At 39.4% G+C, this 14,814-nt stretch overlaps 1 protein-coding gene across 7 annotated transcripts in view; it reads right to left on the bottom strand.

Moving 5' to 3' along the window:
* Positions 1 to 1,208: 1,208 nt before the first annotated feature.
* CCDC88A (coiled-coil domain containing 88A) overlaps positions 1,209 to 14,814 on the bottom strand; it is a 274,165-nt gene continuing 260,559 nt past the window's right edge. For 3 of the 7 annotated variants that reach the window (XM_074989496.1, XM_074989497.1, XM_074989499.1), the window contains exons 31-33: positions 9,739 to 10,228; positions 2,959 to 3,058; positions 1,209 to 2,338 (exon numbers count right to left, since the gene is read on the bottom strand). In XM_074989496.1, the coding sequence (XP_074845597.1) occupies positions 2,994 to 3,058; positions 9,739 to 10,228 (555 nt within the window). In that variant the 3' untranslated portion in view covers positions 1,209 to 2,338; positions 2,959 to 2,993. Of the gene's footprint in view, positions 2,339 to 2,958; positions 3,059 to 8,279; positions 10,229 to 14,814 lie in introns of those variants that run through there. The other 4 variants (XM_074989493.1, XM_074989494.1, XM_074989495.1 and 1 more) reach the window with 2 other exon arrangements.

Below are 14,814 nucleotides of genomic sequence, written 5' to 3'. Positions count from 1 at the left end.
AGCCAGGATGCAGGGGTTTTGAACCGAGGCTGTGCAGGGCGGCAGAGGTGGGATTGGGGGGCGGGGGTTGAGCCAGGGCTGGGGGAGCAGGATTTTGAGTTGCATGAATGCGAGTTAAGCGCAACTTGAAATTGCACATTTAGAGGGTTCACTGTACTGGAACAGCCCTGTAGGTAGGGGAACAGCTAGTATAAGCATCCACCACGGTTTATGTCCTGAACATTTCAGTTCCAACAGAAATTTAGACCCCCAGAGGATCTTACTGGTGGAAACTTAGGTGCCTATGGACTTCAGGCTTTTGTGGGTAATGGTGCAGATGAACAGGGATTTCGCAAATCTAGATTTTGGTGCTCTTTAGGTGCTTAAACTCCTTTGTACGAGTCCAGTCCTGCCTCCATTAAAATCAATGACAGTTTGATGCTGAACATAATGGATTTGGCCTATACAAGTGACTACTAAGTCAATGATGAAATAATTTATCATTCTGGCAAGCTACTGGAATTTTTCTTTTTTTTTTTGGTGGAGAATGGCAATTTTATTCAGTGGAGGATTCAGAAATTAATATTTATTCTGTTTTTTTTAAATGTTTCAAATCAAAATGTTTCATTTTGAAAAAACTGAAATATTGTTTTGTTTTTTACCTTTTAATGTTATGATACTCCAAAAATTTCAAAATTAATTTTTTAAAGGAAAAGAAGATCATTCATTCTAATTGTACTGAAATAAGGTGTTTCGACACTGTCATAAATAGACAACTGCTAAACTGAAAGCCCCACCCTGAATTTTGGCAAAATTGACATGATTTTATGAAGTGTTTCAACTCTGATGGATCTAAATTTTCCAAGGGGAAATGTTTCTGTCAAAGTTTTTCAATCAGCTCTAGTCTTTATATATGCTAGTGAAAGTCTAAAAAATAAATGATTACTGTCCTACTTAAAACTATTTATAGCTGTTCTGCCAAACAGGTTAAGGAATGTTGTGAATTGATGTAAATGAAGTCCTGAGCCCTGATTCTGTAAACTTATGGTCATGGTTAATTTCACTTATGGGAATAGTTTATTAATATCAGTCAGACTAATCATGTACAATTACTCATGTGCATATGGTGTTTGCAGGATTGAACCCTATGAGGTTAAACAGTTAATTTGATTTTTCATAGACATATTCATGCACTTATTGATATATAAGGAAATAAAATTTTGATATTTAATATAAATTGGAATAGACTGATAAATACATGTACATCTCCCTGGGTTAACTAACTTTGCTTTTCTGTATTCTTGCAAATATCTTCAGGATCAACAAATGCATACAAATATTTTACAAGTACTAATAACACGTATCAACTTTAATGTAAAATTATAATTAACAAAACAGAATGTCTTATTAATAAAAGAGAATCTTAATAAATGAATTGACTGTAAAATGCAGATGATATTTACATTATTGTTTGCCTCCTACACCACAGTTAGTGTGCATCAAAACACACATGTAAAAGAAAAAAAAAGCAGTTAAAACACAAGCATTTAGTATAAGACAGTTTTATCCTGGGAATGCCATTTGTTGAAAAACTACACTGGGGAAAAAAGTCATACTAAAATTATCCTTGTCAATTCCCTGTCAGGACTTCTGAACATATCTGTGCAGTATAACTTGTGCATCTGAAAAACATAAGAATCTCTACATAGTATGAATATTCCATAACTCCATCTTTATTATGGAGTCGTTCCAACATGTTCATGCGTGTAAACGGAATATTCTTTTGCTGTATGCAACAAAATAATAATCGACACAGATTTTTCTTTTTAAGAGCAACATCATGAAGATTTTACTAACCAAATGAGGCAGTGAAGTGCCAGTAAGCTTGTGAGATTTTTGTATCTGTATATACAGTAAATTTCCACAAAATATTACAGCATTTATTTCAGATTTACAGAACTAATACAAACTGCTATATTTGTGCTAATTACTAGCAGAAGCTGTAAGCAATCAATGGCTAAATTCATAAAGAAAAATGAAAGAAGTAGCTTTTCATTCCTGGAGTAATTCTTGATATCTTAAATGCTTGGTCCTTAAGGAGATGACAACTGTCCTTTATTCAGTAGATCTTAACAGTGCAATGTGCAACAATTCCTATAACCGTCTAAAAAGTTCCATCAGTAGACTCCAGTAGAGCTCCTTGATTCAAGGAAGGTTTGTATTTCTTGCCTGCTCTATTCATGAAGAATTGTAAAAAGTTCCCTTAATGTTTTTATTATTACTACCGATTCCTAGTCGACTGTCTTGTTACTTCAGAAATAAAGGCTTCATACTGAGATACTGAAGGACACTTTTCTCTCTGTGTTCAGTTGAAAGGTAGAAAAAAGAAGAAAGAGAATGTAAGAAAAAGCTTATAGTGTAGAAGAAATATAAAACTCAGAGTACAGTTACTAAAGAACTTAACAGCATACATTAGAGATTTAGTGAGAACAAGAAAAGGACAGAATGCCAAAGATAAACTTTACATAAAGGCAGTTTCCCTGAAACATAGTTTATAAAACCAAATGTTTTGCTTCATAAAACTGTTCTTTTGCATTTATCTGGCCCTTTTAAAATAAGTGAATTCAATACTGTTTCATAAGCTCATTTTCTTGAAGCTTCCCCTTATAAAGTGTTAACGGCTTTAAAAGACATCCTGGGAACCTTATATTTATAAAAATTGTTTCATTTTACCAAAAAAAAAAAAAAAAGCATCAAAATATTTCTTGTTCCCTGTGCAGACAGGGAAGAAAAAACAAAAACATCCCCCTTCCCAACCCCAACTGCAGCATCTGTTCTGGCTTTACTAAAAGGCAAGGTAAAAAGCCAGCAAGCAATATTTATATCTGTTAATGCAATGGGCACTTATTCTTACATGTAATACTGTTAGTTTGTTGTAAATGAAATTAATCTCATTTACATTTTGGGCAGGAAACTCACCACTTGGCCCACATCTCATGTAGTGGGTAATAGCATTAGGAGCTTTGTTGCTCCCTAGACCTGCTTTTTGAATTTCTGCTTTCTGGTATAGCTTCCACATCTGCAGGAGAAAAGCATTTAACGTTATTCAATTTGTTTAGCAGGACAAGAAAAAGCCCTCACATTACATACACTATTACTAAAGAGTAGGTTGCACCTGGCTCAAGGGTATAAACAGACTTTTTTGAGGAGGGAGGGTTGTTGAGGGAGAGGGAAGGACTTCACTAGAATAAGACACAGATGTATCTTAACGGTCAATCTTTTACAAAAGTTCATATTTGCATTTTAAAAATAATGAAAAACAAAATAATCAAATATTAACTTTCCAAATTCTCAAGATGATAAATTCAATATTTTAATGTAATGTGCCTATTATCTGTGCCAGTATGAAAGTGCAAAACACCACCAAAATTAAACCACTGAAGAACTTGGCTCACCTTTTTTGTCTGCTTATTTAAACCTAGCTACCTACTGGCATATATAACTATTTATTAAAACAGCTAACTTTAAGTCTGTAAAGTGGAAATGACCTTTGCATGCAACAAACATAACATGCACACTACAGTATCTTAAATAAGTGTTCACTTAGAAAAGCAAAGCTTCAAGCAAATCTTTTGTTGCAGGCAAAAAATTACACATGTTCATGGTAGAACAATTAAATGTCTAAAGTCCATATTTGGCTGATGGCCAAATATTCTGAACTACCATGAAGAATCCAAATGTGATTTTTAGGTCTGGATTTTCATTCCCAAGGCCAGCAGGGACCAGGAGCTGCAGATGCATGGATCAAGAAATGAGTGCATTGTATTGGTTTATGTAAAGCCCACTGACTGATCTAGGAGCAACACTGATGGGATCTGAAGGAAATCCCACAAAGCCTCCACAGCTGAAACAAGAATGAAAAGATTCAGCCATGATGTGCAAGTATTTGTCAGGGAGTATAGTCCAAAGGAATAAAAACTCTCCATAGATGACCACATCTATTTATTTTCAAACATCAGAACACAGGAGCAGCACTTGAACATGCTTGCTTTTTTCAAGGCCATTTAAATTTTCCCTAATACCAAGTCTGCTCCCACTCCCAGGCTATGTCTACACTACGAGATATCGATTTTAAGTCAATTAGCCCGATTTTCCAAGTGCCCGTTCTTACTGTAAATTCCATTAGCTTGACTTATGGACCACTAAAATCGACATATCAATATCAAAATATTGTAGTAATCTGACAAGTGTTCAGCTCAAATTTGAAATTCCAAACGAAGGATAATGAGAAAGCGCCATGTCTTTAAATTGAATTCATTAACCTCCAGACATGTCCTGTATGTGCCCGACAATGCCGCACAGTTCTCCACTCTGGCCTCTTCCATCTCCATTGCTCTCAGGTGCACAGGAATTAGGCAACAGAAGACCATTTCAACTCGGCACCTGGAAGCCCATGGCTATAGGGTTGTGAGACGCTGAAAAATCTTTTTTCTTTACTGGTATCACGGCTATGGGGTCTGTGTTTCTGTGTATGCCTCTCCTAGCCGCCTTTTTTTCTGTGCTGTCTGGCACCAGCCGCTGACCCCCACACCATGTGGCAGCTAGGCGGTGGGTGAGTGTCGTGCTTGTCTGATAGGACGAGAAACTTCTTTTCATCTGTTTACGTGTTGTTCTGTCCACCACATCCCCTTCCTTCCCTTCCCAAGAGATGCCACACATTCTGAAACTTTCCCTCGCATGCATCATGTAGCAGCTAGTCTCTGGGTGGGAGTTGTGCTTGGATGAGAAACTTCTTTTCAGCTGCTTACATTTTGTCCTGATCTCCACATCCCCTCTGTTCCATCTCTCCAGAGGCACCACACAGTCTGTAACTTTCCTGGACCCAGCCGTGCCCCAAAACCAATAAAAGGACATGTTGCACAAGGTGCCAGGCAGCTTGCATGAGAAAGGATCCTGTAGCCAGAAAGGGAAAGTCTCCCTGGTCAGTCATGATTTTTGGGCAACAGAAGAAAATACTTTGTTACTAATGTGGCTGTCCTCTGAGAGGAAATATTTGGATGGGCTTTAGCCAAAGGCCAAGTGGCTGGCTGTGGCCGGGGTCTTTCAGCTGCCCAGGGATGTCTCCCTCGGAGGTCATGATTTTCAGGTGCTGGCTGTAGCCCAGGGTCTTTTAGCTGCTCGAGGGATGTCTCCCTCGGCGGGCATGATTTTTGTGTGCTGGCTGTAGCTGGAGGTCTTTTAGCATTCCCAAGTCATAACTGTTTCAATGAAGGCAATATAGTAGCTATACAATTACCACAGTTCTCAAAGTAAGGTTCACAGTGTGGAATATTCTTGTGCCGAGGGTTTTTTTTGGCAGGTCCAAACCTGGCTGTAGTCTGGGGTCTTTTAGCTTCCTAGGCGAAGTCTCCCTCAGCAGACATGATTTTCAGGCCTGGCTATAGTCTGGGGTCTTTTAGCTGCTCTGCGCTGTAACTGTTTCAATGATTCATTGCAGTTTTAGTGTAGCACCCATGTCTACTCAAACATATTTTTCTTTTAAAGGTCTTTTTGTCCAGGAGGCCTAAATCCAGATTTAGGTCCAAACCTAGATCCAAGCCTAAGCATGCTGTTAACGGGCTGGTGGTGGGTCTACTTGGGGCAGTCATGATTTTCGGGGCTGGCTGTAGTCTGGGGTCTTTTAGCCACCCTGAGCTATAACTGTTTCAATGATTCATTGCAGTTTCAGTGTAGCACCCATGTCTTCTTAAAAATATTCTTCTTCTGAGAGTCTTCTTTGACAGGAGGTCTAAATCCAGATCGAAGCCTGCAAAGATCCAGTGCTTTTGCACCCTGTTTTCAAAAACCTGTTGTTTGCTACAGGTTTTCTACCCCTCCATACCCCTCAATTATAAAAAGCACATATCTCACAAAGGCAAGCCAGACTCCCATCTGGAAAAAGTGATCTTTGTTTAACACAGCAGGGGAAAGAGGGGAATGAAATGTGGGAAGATGTCATCAGATACCCACACCTATTTGGGGTGTGGTTTTTTCTCACTCTGCACCAGTGAAAAAAGCCAGAATGCTATGGGGCTCAGGGAACTGTGGGATAGGTTCCCATAATACATTGCTGCAGCACTCAATTTAAGCTACTTGTGTGTGACAGCAATAAGTCGATTTTGTGGGGAGCATGTGGGAAGGTGAGGATGCTCAAAATTGAATGGATAAAACCCAGTGTTAATAAATCAATTTTAATAAATTCAGTTTTAGCTCTCAGTTTGATGCAGCCTCATTGAAACCAATGGGGCTGGATAAGGCTCAGCAGAAAACTAAGAACAGTGGGTTACCTTTAAAATTCCTACAATCACGTCAAAAATTTGAAAAGTAAGGGGAAATACTTATATTGGCCCAACCTGAAAAAGATCTTTCCAGAACCCCAACATGAACATATAAAATTTAACAGGACTGATTTTCATTTATATAAAACCTCTTAATACCACTCTGGTGTAAGTGTAAGGTGCTGATAATGAAACTGAAACCTTAAGGCCTCTTTCCTCTGCTATTGTTATCATCCTACTCCTACTTAACCCTTGTACTCCAAGTGGAGCATATATGTCTTCTACAAGTCTCCTCCACTTCATGCTGTCTTGAGACAAAACTTCTACCTGACTCCAGGAGTACCCCAGTTGTTGTCCTTCAGTCTCAGTAGATCTGCTCCATGTTGTCCAATGTCTTCCTCTTTTGTGTTTTCCTTGTGTGTTCCATATGAGAGCTTGATGGACTATGCTGTGTGATGGTTTTCTGAGAGGCCATGTCTACACATGCCCCTCCCTCAGGTGGAGATGGGCAGAAATAAGGAGGCTGAAGATGACAATTTGTGTGTGAGAATTTAGTGTTTGTTAAAGATAAAAGAAGTGTTTCAGAGACCAAAGTACATGTTGGTTGGAAGTTTATGTTGCTAACTCAATATCAATCTACAAGGATCACATTTAGGGTTGAGAGGATAAAATTAAATTCTGTTGCCCTTCAGTATTTGTCTTCATTGTTGAGTGCCAACATAAGTTGTAATGGTGCTGCTGTTTATTTTCTTAATAAATTTAATGTACCTCATTGTAAGCATAAAGGAAGCCTATTTTACATTTTCAAAGGAGCATATATTTGCTCCTTCATGGGGGTATCTTTCTTGGTCTGGCTACACTAATGTGTTTTTTTGACAAAACTGCAGTTTTGTCAACAAAACTTGTCACTTCTGCTGACAACCTTCTGCCTCTTCCAGATGAGGAAGAGCACCTTGTCAACAGATTCTGTCAACAAAAAAGCTGTGTGGACATTCTGGAAGACCCTCTGTTGACAGACAGGGCTTCCAGGACACTGGGCAGCCCTGTCTGCTGTGCTTCTGTTTAGTTGAGAGAATAGCCAGGCAGTTCAGCCACTCTGTCGACAGAGTAGATCGCTATTTTGATCTACTTTAGTGTACGGCCACACTCTATCGACAGACCTTTTGTCAGAAAATCTCTTCTGACAGAAACATTTGTTGCCAGATGCTTCTAGTGTAGCTGTAGCCTCAGAGACTTAACATTCTCCACGTACTTTCTCCTTCCACCTTTAAAGGCAATTTATCATACAGAAGAAACCTAGCAAAGGATTCCTCCAAAGTTCATCAATGATGCTCCTGTATTAGCTGAAGATATTTCTAGAGAGTGACACAAAGGAATTATGGTTTCCCTTATGAAGAGTTAATTGAACTTTTCTTGCAGCACTTGCAGTCCTTGCTGATTTGGTATTCAAAGTATCAAATTCAGGTCCCCATATGGCAGCGCTGTGCACTGCAACAAGATTCTGTTCAAAGAAGCACAACTGTAAAAGTAAGAATACAAAATTCACTATTTTCAACATGAGAAATTTTCCTCTCTGATGCAGGTTTTTATACATTACAGCTATTTTTGATTTCTCAAAACTAAACATCTAATTGTGTTTCAATCTGTTAAAAAATACTCCTGTTGTCTTAAGGGTCTAGCTCTACATGCATATGTGGATTATAGTTGAACTATGGTATAATTTTAAAGCTCCATTTAAACTGTTTTAAATTCAAATTGTTACCACACAAAGTGAAATTTCATGCCGTTGTCGAGATTCTGGCATTTTAAACAGCTCTTTTGCAACAGTTTCTGTTAAGCTAAATTATTCCACAAAGAATTCCTAAATTGACAATTTATAATCAAATATTTAAATTACTTTATTTCAGATGCATTAATAGTTAATATAGTCTTACTGTCAAATTGCATATGCCTCATTTTCTAACAAAGCAATGTTTACTCTGAGTAGGGGAAAAAAAAGAATTCCACTATAATTAGTAGAGATTTTTATTACTATACAGTGTAAAAATTCTCATAAACCTATAGCATTTTTGATGCCAAATAAAACAGCACATTTGATGAATTCTTAAGTCAGACATGGGAAGACAAACCACACGAAAGGGAAAAAAGACGTAGCGGAGGATCATTTTTTCTATGCAGCTGCTACAGTTGATTGCTATATTTAAACAAAATTACCGTTTATAAATAGTAACAAAGATTTTATTTATTAAAGTTCAAATATTTTAATAAACATGAACTGTGGTTCATATTTATGGTGCATATCTACAGGCACTGAATTATTTAAGCTACAGCTTATTCATTGAGCAAAACAACACACAAAACATAGCATAAATTAACAGCAAAACATACTGAAGAGTCTCTGTGTTTTTTGTTAGTATTGCATATGTGCAAGAGGAAAAAACAAGCATTTTTGTGTTTGTGATGCATCTGAAAACAAAAGTACAATTGAGAAAATCTCCTTTCTGTTGGTAAAAATTACCTGGTTCTTTGTGCCATTTTTGGCAATGCATCATGCAACTGCTTTAACATGCACTGAATAAGGTATAGAAAAGCAAAATATTTCTAACAGGTGACAAATAAAAATACAGCACATTAATTTGTATTATTAACGATTTTAGAGGCATGCAGAAAAAAATACAGTGCCATTAATGTTCCATGCAAGCTTTGGTGTGATTACAATCTTACATTTACACCCAAGCTGTAATACACAGCCGATTTTCACAATACCATTCAGAGGAAAAGAAAACACCCTTTAAACCTGCCAAGAAACTATTTTTTTGTTTTTAGTGGAAGATTCCCTAAACCAGCGGACACTGAAAAGGACATCTTTGTCATTTGTATTTAATATGACATATTTCTTATCAGACACAACCATATTCATACCAAACAGATTGATTATCTTCAGAAACCAGTAAAGGGGATTCAATCTTACTAATATTTACACATGGAGAAGAAGCAGTGAATTCACTATCTAAACCTGACTGTGAGTTACTGTTATCAGACTTATGGTCATGAGAAGAGAGTTCATGGTCCTTCTGTAAAGATTTAACTGATGAGACACATGTCTGATCAGTTACTTTTGATGCAGACCGTTGAGGCAATCCACTTATATTACTAACTAATTCAGTGTTAAGTGATAAAAATGGCTGTGACACATGGGTCACAGTAAATGGCCCAGAGCTATCCTTAGCCGATACACCAACTTCATCACTAAACATCTTACTGCTTGAAGTTTGGTCAACAAAATTTGACATGACCACCCTTGAATTCCTAGGTTGCTCAGATTTACATCCCAAGTGATCTGTTTTAATTGTATCACCTAAATAACTCTGTGGAACAGAAGCTACATTGTAAGGTGTGTAATGAAAAAAATTAGAGGGCTGCTGATGTACACAGTACTCACTATATGCTGATGGAACGCTTCTATCAGCTGTAGATGGTGCTGGATCAATTGAAACAGGCTGCCTACTGTCCTTAGATAAAAAATCATGAATGCTTGTTCTTCGAGTAGTTCCTTCTGCTGTAGAAATCACACTGCTTGCACGCGGTAAGGTAGCATAAGGGTTGCAATCTTTTGACTGTCGTTGTGGTAGATTTGTCTGTATTTTTCCTTTCACTGACGTGACCTTTCCTTGAGTACCGGGTATTGATTTTACTGGAGAGCTAGTAAAGCAGGTATCTTCAGTTTTATGAGGGCTGAGCCTTATCAGGTGTTCAGGTTTAGCAGACCTTCCATCTAAGAAGTCACCTGTGTTTTTCATGCTTAATGACCTGACGATACCGCTGCTGACAGATGAGTGTTTCCTGAGCTTTTCTTTTCCTGCCAACTCAGCAGACTCAGACAAACTTTTCATTACTTCATCTAAAAGGTTCTCTTGGCTTGCATACTTCATCTGTGAAAACATATGCAAACTGCTTATTGTGTAGTTCTGATTTAATTTTTAAATGTTATGTGACATTTTTAGTCATCTTTAGTGCACAAAAGTGGAAAACAATCAATTAGTATTTTATTTAAATACTACCTTTATTTGAACTGCTTAGGACTATTCATTAGTGGCAAATCTGCAAGTGATAGTTTACCTCTTCCATTTTAATTGTACATAACTTTGAAATCTCATATGAATAGGCTACAGGGAAACATTCCTACCTTGCAAACAGGACATCCGTGAAAGGCGGCAACTATCTGGCGTTCAGGAGATGTTAATTCTCCTCTGACATTATGCAGCTCAACCAATTACCTTCACATTCACATCTTCTTTCCCACTTGCCTTGATTTTCACTAACTAATTGATAATTTCTTCAACAATTGGTATTAGTGTTTTGAGTCTAACACTTGTGTGGAGTTCTAGATTTTGAATCAGGTGGGAGCTGTTGGAATAAATCATGAGCTGCGTCTATTAGTACTCAAAATCTTGACCAGGAGGAATTTTCAATGAAGTTATGACCTTATTTTCTCATGAAAAAGGAAAGCAGTGGTTTGACAATAGATTTTAAGAATCAGGGAATTTCTGAGTTCAATAATCTCTACGTCCCAGTGGTATGAAACAATGGCTTGCCATTCTTGAAATAAAAAAGGACAAACGGTCCTTAAAAGATGGAAAAAGGAGAAGAAAACCAAAGACTTGACCATTCTAAGACTAATTCAGCGCTCTCTATAATGTCCTCAAATTCACTGACTAAAATATGGCTTTCATCAGCTGGTAAGTCTACTAAGGTCTAGAATAGGGTGGGCAAAATCAGCCCTGGAAGCTGGATCTGGCCTGCCAAGCATTTCTCTCCGGCCTACCCAGCTGATTAAGAGAGCATGTCTACTTACAGCCAACAACATGTATTCAGCTGCACCTTGCCCACCTTGTTCTGTCTGCAGCTGAGCTGTTCCTAGTATTCTCCAGCTAGCTGTGCAGAGGCAAGGAGTGGAAGCACAGACTAGCGCTGAAGTCAGGATGTTCCCCTGCCCCAGTACCCTATCTCTGCAGAGCAGGGACTGGGCAGAGGGAGACACAGCGGAACTGCTCCAATCTGAAGAATGGATGGTAAGTGACTCATTCAGGAGTGCAGAGCAGGGGAGTGGGAGCCAACAGAGAGAAAGAGTGGCTTCTCTCAGAAACTTATCCAGCAACCCGCACACACACTTTCTGTCACTGTTGTACATATCAGACTGTGTCACTCACATAGTCACTGTCACACATACCCTGCAGCACACACTCAATCTATGTTACAAAGTATGTCTCTCTCACACAATGCATTTCTCTTTCATACACACTCTTTCTCTCTCTGTAGCCCCCAGCCTCTCCCCTTCTGACCAAAGTGCTTCTTCTGGGGGCCCAGAGCCAGCCCGTGACCAGTACTCAAATTCACGGAGGGGCCCCTCTGTGAAAATTATTGCCCATCCCGGTACAGAAGGAAGACCACTGTGTACTGTGGCAGGGAAAGAATGACTTTTTCAGTTGTCAAAACAAAAAGCAGTCAAGTAGCACTTTAAAGACTAGCAAAATAGTTTATTAGGTGAGCTTTCGTGGGACAGACCCACTTCTTCAGACCATAGCCAGACCAGAACAGACTCAATATTTAAGACACAGAGAACCAAAAACAGTCAGCAAGGAGGACAAATCAGAAAAAGATAATCAAGGTGAGCAAATCAGAGAGTGGAGGGGTTGGGGGGGAAGATCAAGAATTAGACTGAGTCAAGTATGCAGACGAGCCCCTATAGTGACTCAGAAAGTTCCCATCACGATTTAAACCATGTGTTAATGTTCCGAATTTGAACATAAATGTCAGTTCGTTCACTTCTCTTTCTAATACGGAGCGATAATTTCTCTTCAGTAACACACATACCTTGAGGTCATTGACAGAATGCCCCATTCCATTAAAATGCTGGCTAACTGGTTTGTGGATCTGGAGTGTTTTGATGTCTGTTTTGTGCCCGTTGACCCTTTGTCTAAGGGAGTTAGAAGTCTGTCCAATACACAAAGCATCTGGGCATTGTTGGCACATGATGGCATATATGATGTTAGTAGAGGAGCATGAGAAAGTGCCCGTGATTCTGTGAGTAACCTGCCTAGGTCCAGTGATGGTATTTCCAGAGAAGATATGTGGACAAAGCTGGCAGCGGGCTTTGTTGCAGGGAAAGGTTCTAGGACTGGTGTTCCTGGGGTATAGACTATGGCTGTTAGTAACGATCCTCATGAGGTTGGGAGGCTGTCTGTAGGAGAGAACAGGCATGTCACCCAGGGCCTTCTGGAGTGTAGCATCCTGGTTAAGAATAGGTTGTAGGTCTTTAATAATTCGTTGCAGTGGTCTGAGTTGGGGGCTGTAGGTGATGACCAGTGGTGTTCTGTTCTTGGCTTTTTTGGGCTGATCTTGGAGTAGATGGTTTCTGGGTATGAGACTGGCCCTGTTGATTTGTTTTTTTACTTCTCCTGGTGGGTAATTCAGGTTTATGAATATTTGGTAAAGTTCTTGTAGTTTTTGGTCTCTGTCAGTTGGATCAGAGCAAATGCGATTATACCTAAGAGCCTGACTGTAAACAATGGATCTAGTCACGTGTGCAGGATGGAAACTAGAAGGGTGTACATAAGTATAGCGATCAGTAGGTTTTCGGTACAGTGTGGTACTGATCAGGCCATCCTTGATTAGTACTGTAGTGTCCAGGAAATGTATCTCTTGCATGTTGTAATCGAGGCATAAATTGATGGTGGGGTGTAGATTGTTAAAGTCTCTGTGGAATTCTTCTAGAGCCTCTGTACCATGGGTCCAAATCATAAAGATGTCATCAATGTATCTTAAGTAGAGGAGTGGTAATAGGGGACGAGAGCTGAGGAATAGTTGTTCCAGGTCAGCCATAAATATATTAGCATATTGTGGGGCCATGCGGGTGCCCATAGCAGTTCCACTAATCTGGAGGTATAAATTGTCCCCAAAACGGAAATGATTGTGTGTGAGAACAAAGTTACAGAGGTCAGACACCAGATTGGCTGTGGTGGCATCAGGGATGGTGTTCCTGATTGCTTGTAATCCGTCTTCATGTGGAATATTAGTGTACAGAGCCTCTACATCCATTGTGGCAAGGATGGCGTTATCAGGAAATTTTCCAATGTTTTGTAATTTCCTCAGGAAGTTGGTGGTATCTCAGATATAGCTGGGAGCGTTGGTGGCATAGGGTTTGAGGAGGGAGTCCACATAACTGGATAGTCCAGTGGTAAGGGTGCCAATACCCGAAATGATAGGGCATCCAGGGTTTCCAGGTTTGTGGATTTTGGGAAGTAAATAGAATAATCCAGGCTGCGGCTCAGATGGTGTGTCTGAGTTAATGAAGTCCCGAGTAGCAGCAGGGAGTTCCTTCAGTAGTTGTTGTACTTTCCTTTGGAATTCCAAAGTGGGATTAGCGGAGAGAGGTCGGTAAAATGTGGTGTTGGAGAGTTGTCTGGCTGCCTCCTGTTCATAGTCTGACTTATTCAGGATGACAATAGCAACCCCTTTGTCAGCTGGTTTGATTATGATGTCTTGGTTATTTTTGAGACTCTGGACAGCATAGCGTTCAGGATAGTTGAGATTGTGTCTCATTTGGCATTGTTTGTGTATAATGTCAGACTGAGCACGGTTGCGGAAGCACTGTACGTAGAAGTCCAGACTTTCACTATGACCCTCGGGGGAGTCCACATACAGTTCTTCTTCTTTTATTGTTGGTAGTGGGTGTTGAGAGAGTCAGACTGTTGTTCATAGGTGTGCTGGAAAAATTCCTTTAGACGGAGGCGGCGAAAGAAGGCTTCAAGGTCCCCACAGAATTGTGTTAAGTTCGTGGGGGAAGTAGGGCAGAAGGAAAGACCCCGGCATAAGAGAGACTCCTCTGCTGGGCTGAGTTGGTAGTTTGAAAGGTTAACAATGTTGTTGGTCGAGCTACTGTTATTGTGGTTGAAGTATCCTGAGGAATGAAGTAATGAAGAAAATTTATTCTCTTTTCTTTTTTGTAGAAAGAGGAAGTGTGTTTTATAAATATCTTGTCTGGCACTGGTAAAGTTTCGTACTGTGGGATCTCGTGTGGATGCCTGTTCGTTGATGATAATTTCAAGTTCAGAGAGCTCATTTTTGATCATCTTTTGTTTATTGTAAAGGATTTTGATCAAGTGGTTCCTCAGTTTCTTAGAAAGCGTGTTGCATAGATGTTCACTGTAGTCAGTGTAGTATGTTGATTGTAATGGGTTTTTCACTGCCAGTCCCTTGGGTATAATGTCCATTTTCTTGCATTTGGAGAGAAAGATGATGTCTGTCTGGATCTGGGCGAGTTTTTTCATGTAGTTGATGGATCTCCATTCCAAACGGCTAAATGTAGTGCCTTGCATGTTGAATAGTAACAGAGAGTAAGCCGTGCTAGTCTATACACTATCAAAACAAAAAGCAGTCAAGTAGCACTTTAAAGACTAGCAAAATAGTTTATTAGGTGAGCTTTCGTGGGACAGACCCACTTCTTCAGACCGTAGCC

The sequence above is a fragment of the Carettochelys insculpta genome, chromosome 3 (assembly GCF_033958435.1).
Source record: "Carettochelys insculpta isolate YL-2023 chromosome 3, ASM3395843v1, whole genome shotgun sequence".
Taxonomy (NCBI): domain Eukaryota; kingdom Metazoa; phylum Chordata; order Testudines; family Carettochelyidae; genus Carettochelys; species Carettochelys insculpta.
The sequence above is the reverse complement of the archived record's forward strand: the minus strand, read 5'-3'. Positions and strand labels throughout refer to the sequence as shown.